Here is a 5,691-nt window from a genome sequence, read left to right on the forward strand (position 1 = left end):
AGGAAGCTCCTCCAGTGTCAATTAATTATCCTCGTCGTGCCACCCAGAATAACGTCTACGTAATTGCTTATTAATTCCTGTAAGTGGATTAAATTAATATGCACCGGGTTGGTCGTAAACGTTCCACAAGAAAATATCTTAATGGACAAGATAAGGGAACAGAGATAACGTTATTACCGGCGTAAGTTAAACCACCGGTAAGAAGTTATGTATCAAATTACCCGCGAAATCTTACTTGGTACCACCGCTACCTTGCTTTAATGAACATATTCCCTTCGGTGGAAATGGGATACACTGTTCTCCGGTATCGAAACCATGTCGAAATTCAAAGGACACGTGTGTGTGTGTGTGTGTAGTATGTAACGCTGTTTATTTTCAATTTGACCAAAAAGAAAGAAAGTTTTAACAAATTATCCTGCTTTCTGGTTTACCCGTAACCGTGTCCAATCTCGATCGAGCCACACGATGGATACTACTACTACCACTACTTACCTCGATGGGATACTTGTCAGGCACGTGAGCACAGGAGACACTGGCCGCAGTCAGCATTGTCAAAGCTAGAATCGATCTGAAACAGAGATTGTCGTAAGAGACGCCTTAATTAATCGGACGTAATGGAATGCAATTTGTTATCGCGGTTGTCAATCTGTAAAGCGAGGTTTTCACGAGAGTCCCGACTGTTGAACCGAGCCAATTATCCTCCTGTTATCTCGCCAAATATCTGTACATCTTTTTCTCGGTTAGTCACATCGGGTTAGACATTTCAAGAATGTGATAATCTTCCTCGGATGAGTTACGTTGCATACACTATATATATGTATATACACACATATCTCGTACGACGGAAAATAGTCGCGAGCTAGCATACGCTGGGACTGGATAATTCCACTTCTCTCCACTGAGAGAGGCTCGTTAATGTATTCAAACCATCTCCGTAAATTCTTTATTAAAAGATCGTGACAAGGATTGATGCGATCGATATGGATAGATCATGTTTAGATTGAATTCCAGTACGTGAATAGAACGTGTCTTCCTTCCGAGTCGAACTTTCGATTAATTGAATATACCGCCCGATGATTTATTCCCCGTGATCGTAGATTAATAACGTCTGACCAATAATTTCAAACAGATGCTAGCAGAAATATGTATATATATATTTAGAAATTGCGATCAAGGATTTTAGATTGGGTTTCGTGGTATTCAAGTGTAAACAGAATTAAAGTGCTCCAGATTGCGATGAAAATCCTCGAATGCCTCTCCCTTCGTCTTCAGGGTAGAGCGGTTTTTAGAGCGGTTTCACGCGAAACGAATAGCCGAGCATATGTTCTCGATCATTCCGGGGCTTCTATGGGCGGATAATCGCTGCCATAGATTTCGCAGCTTCTCGATTTTCACGGCGAGAATCGCGTGCACATGAGTCTAGGAACTGCAGGCGCCAGTCCGTTTCGCCGTGGTAATTATTAAAACTGCACCCGAGATGCGTGTGTTCGATCCGGTTCACGGCCGGAGGGGAAATAGACGAGAGAAAGGACGGAGGAAGGATAGAGGAGAGAAGGACGGTGATAAAGGGAGGAGAACAGAGAGACGTTGGATCGAGTAAACTGTGCCACTAAGCGCTAATAACGTTTCACTTGTTGCGTTTTCTTGGAAAGCTTAATTAATCATTACGCCCCTGTGTGGCGAACGAGGAAGCTGCGCGCAGAGAGGAGGATAAAGAGAGAGAAAGAGGAAGAAGGGGACCGCCCGCAGCCACTGAAGTAGTCGCGTAGCCGCGTGCATGAAACGCACACAGCGAGACACGTGTAAACGTGCTTTACTCCGATGAAATCAGAAAAAGCCGCTTCGTGGGCTTTCCACGCGATGTTCTTGCCGGCCGCTGTTAAGGCAGCGTGCATACCGTTTCGATGTAAAGTAGAATGAAATTAATAGTACTCTGACATGTGGCATAGGAGATACAAGTACCATTCTGGACGTAGGTAAGATGCAAGTGCAGTTGGCGTATCAGGTTCGCGGAGGTTCCATCGATCATCAGGTGCAGCATCCGTTCGCCGGGTGACTGAGAAAGATGGGTGACCGCTTGGGTAAAAAAAGCATTTTCCGGAAAATTTTCTTCTTTATTCCTGAGCAAATTTTTCATCCTCTCCCTTGCTTTGTTTATTCTTTGAGGTTTTTGTTTCAACAACAAAACAGTGCTGTACAAAGTAGGTTTAAATTTCTGGAATTAAAAGTTTTAATTGAATCGTTGAAAAGTTGTTGGGCTTGAGGACCACAGTTTTCTAGTAATTAACGAAAAGAGAGGTACAAAAGCAACCAACGAATTAAAAAAACGAACAAAGAAAAAATTTAAAAGCAACGTTGGTCGTTTCCTTGGTGGAAATAAAAAAAAAAACATTGGGGTGTCTCGAAAAATTGAGCAAAAATACAAAGCGTGAGAATTGCAGTTCGAGACAGAGATTTGTTGTAATAATAAAACAGTTCATAGGTTTACAACCGCGGCTCGTGGCTTTATTATCTCCCTATTACGACAATCAATTACCTCGTAAACAAACGTGTATCGTGCTCTCTCTCTCCATTAGACGCGATTATTGTGAATTACAGCGGAGTACTTTGTTATTCAGCGACGACAACTATACTCTCTCTAGTAGACTGTGTGTCTCTCGGTATGCACAGCGCCTAAGAAAGCCACGACGTTTCTTGGCGCACACGCAAACCGATGAAGCATTGCACTTGCTGGAACTTGCTTAGAGCCGCTTCTGAGCAATCGTGTCCAGCCGCAACGGCAAACACGTGTTCCTCGCCATTCTTTGTAACGCTCTAAGAAGATCGCCGTAAAATCGGTTCAGCTCTGATTCAACCTTACTATACACACATACTACTTCCTTCTATAATAAATTCTTGTTCTCCAAGAAATATCCTCTTTAATGCTACTACGCTGCATCTCAGCTATAGAACGAACGTTCTTCGCCTAATCATCGCGCACTCTTCCTTTCGCATCTTCGTAAAATATTTATAGAACCATCGGGCACACACACGCAAGAACTATACCACACAAATCTTATCTACTTCTTCAATGAAGACAGGCGATTGTGCCAATGTATCAGCCAGGGAACAGCTACGCGACAACAAACGGCCAGAGTAATTTCTGTTATCCCAACGACAAGAAGTTCGGCTATAATATCTCTACTCTTGTTTCGTGGAACTCGTTGAGACTCTGACTTCGGCGACTGTCACACGGTGGTTGGTGACTGTCGTCTATCCACGCTTCTCTTGCCACACACGTTGGAAGATTCTAAGCTCTCGTAGCTAACTAACCCAACAAGACACGCTTTGCCTGTGTTGCTTGCTTCTTATTGATCAGTTTTTAGCATTCCTACGCCATTGAAAACAAGACCGACATTGTTTATCGTGGCATGTGATGCTGCACTGACCGCGTCGCTGATAGCCAAGTCGTAACGGGTCGAAGATACGACCCTCTCTCGTTATTGAGATCTCTCTCGGACGACTAATAAAGTCGCGATATATCGTGCATACATGTATTCCAGTAGAAAAAAGAGAAACGTTCGATTGCGTGCGAAACACGGCCTGGCCCGCGTTCCATGACCGGCTCTGATCGAACAGAGGTGGAGAGAAACGAGGAAGAGGAGGAGGAGAGCTTTTGTCCAGGGAGATCTCGCGAAGCGTTCTCGCGGGACCGGAAGCAATAATTAACTCGATACTCCGATGTTTCCCGGGATTTCCCGAGTCCATGCACGGCTGATCGGACTAAATGAATTCTAGCCGGTGCAACGATCCGATAATGATCCCCGCGAGAGAACGATTGCGCCTGATTAGCGTTATTCTTCTCCCGGAGAGATATTTCATCGCGGCGGGTTAGGGTCAGTGAACACCAGCGTCACGAGGACGGGGTGTAAACAGCAGATTCGAACGGGACAAGTACGCGTAATCTGTGATAATGCTAGCTGAAAAGTATATCGATCGACCTGCCTGCCCGACCAACTATCCCGTATTAATTCGAAACGCGTCGGCAGTGTTTTATCTTCAATTCCATTATCAACTTCGTCGAGAGAACGAACGTTCACGAGTGAATACCACGGGAAAAGCAGTCGCAAAATCTCGTCGAGACTGGCAATAACAATCCTCGCCTGGAACTACGTATAATGTAACTTTCCAATCCTCCGCGGAATTCGTCCGATAAATCGCGGCGTTTTCTGCGAGCGAAAAAAAAAAAGAGAGAAGAGAAAAGAGGCGGATAAGAATGAAAGTCGGGCGAGCGTCGTCGCGGGAGGCCGGGCGAAATGATTTTAACCACGGTGGTCCACGGGACGGGGATTTTCGTCGCCAGCAGGGGGAGAGACGGGGCGATACGTGCACGCTGGACACAAAAAGGAATAACCGTGAAATATGATGCACGATACACGTACGGCATTGTCTCGGTAGGGCTACGGGGATCTGCGGCGTTAACCGACGCGGAGGAAGCAAAGAAGTCGCCCTCGGACAATGGGGGCGTGAGTCTCGAATGGCCCCTCTAATGATACCGGAGCACCTCGATCGTATACATAAATGCGTGCGTCCGTGAGAAGCTGCGAACATTCCTGTTTACGCGTGCGTTACTTTTTTCTTCCTGCTTTCTCCTCTCTTCTTTACGCTTTTTCTTCCACAGGACACACAATGGTCCTTCGGGGAATTTGCCTTCGAAGGGAGCTAGAGAATTTCAAAGGGTTATTCTACGTAGAACGATTCTTTTCGCTGTATTTTCCGATCATCTTTATTCTACACTTCTTTTTTTTTTTTTTCATGCTTTCGTTTGTGTATTAACCCTCTGCACTCGAAGACCCTTTTTTCTATAAGGAAGTAGCAAAAATTAATGTAATTTTCTAGAGATCTCTAAACATGTAGTGAACAATTCACGGAGACCTGCTGTCTTGGAAAATATCATCCTTAGAGTTGTAAACATAATGTCGCTTCTTAGTCGCATCTCGAGTGCAAAGAGAGTAGAAGCAACCCTCAAGGTCCTCGATGTTATTCCTCGAAGTTTCCTCAGACAAACCGCATCCTCCGCGGAAATGTTATTCCAGCGTTGTTCGTTTCTCCACGTGAGAGATGATCGTGTCCCCTACTACCGATGGATCCGCTAGCGAAACGTTAGAATAATATTTCACGCGGCTATAACGTACAAGCTTGAAGCCTTGTCTTATCATAATACAGGGAGAGACGTGTGAAAAATGCTGGAACAGTTAGTTAGGTAGCCTAGAGATTCTACACCTGATAAAGCAACGTGATTATTCGAGAGATTAGAAGACTCCCGATGCGCGTATAATTATTGTTCCGTCACGAGCGGCAAGCGAGAGGCTTCGATGTAAACCAAATGCCGAAGAGAAAACTCTGTAGTATGTACAGCTCGAAGAAACACGCGGATACACGGGAAACGTGGAGATTGGCGTTGTCAGTCGAGAGCAGAGAAATGTTTCGCTAGGTTCTGTTCTTCCACGAGAGAAGGCCATCACCTTTGATTTCCGGTGAGCAAGGCTGTGGATGTCGTGCCTGTGGTTCCTGTTGTTGTCGCCATAAACACCTCTCTAACCTCCTTTGTCCCTTCCATTCCGTTCTTCGCACGTTTCTCTCTTGTACCTTTCTACACGTCGTTCTCGTCGTTGCACCGCGTCTTTTTCACCCGTTCCAACTGATTCATCG

The 5,691-nt window shown here is 45.2% G+C and overlaps 1 protein-coding gene across 1 annotated transcript in view; it reads right to left on the reverse strand.

Moving 5' to 3' along the window:
• LOC108580006 (thrombospondin type-1 domain-containing protein 4-like) overlaps positions 1-549 on the reverse strand; it is a 13,622-nt gene extending 13,073 nt beyond the window's left edge. The window contains exon 1 of the mRNA XM_017943657.1: positions 493-549. Within this exon, the coding sequence (XP_017799146.1) occupies positions 493-549 (57 nt within the window). The remainder of the gene's footprint in view (positions 1-492) is intronic.
• Between the last annotated feature and the right edge of the window lie 5,142 nt (positions 550-5,691).

Source organism: Habropoda laboriosa, unplaced genomic scaffold, assembly GCF_001263275.1.
Source record: "Habropoda laboriosa isolate 0110345459 unplaced genomic scaffold, ASM126327v1 scaffold2, whole genome shotgun sequence".
Lineage (NCBI taxonomy): Eukaryota > Metazoa > Arthropoda > Insecta > Hymenoptera > Apidae > Habropoda > Habropoda laboriosa.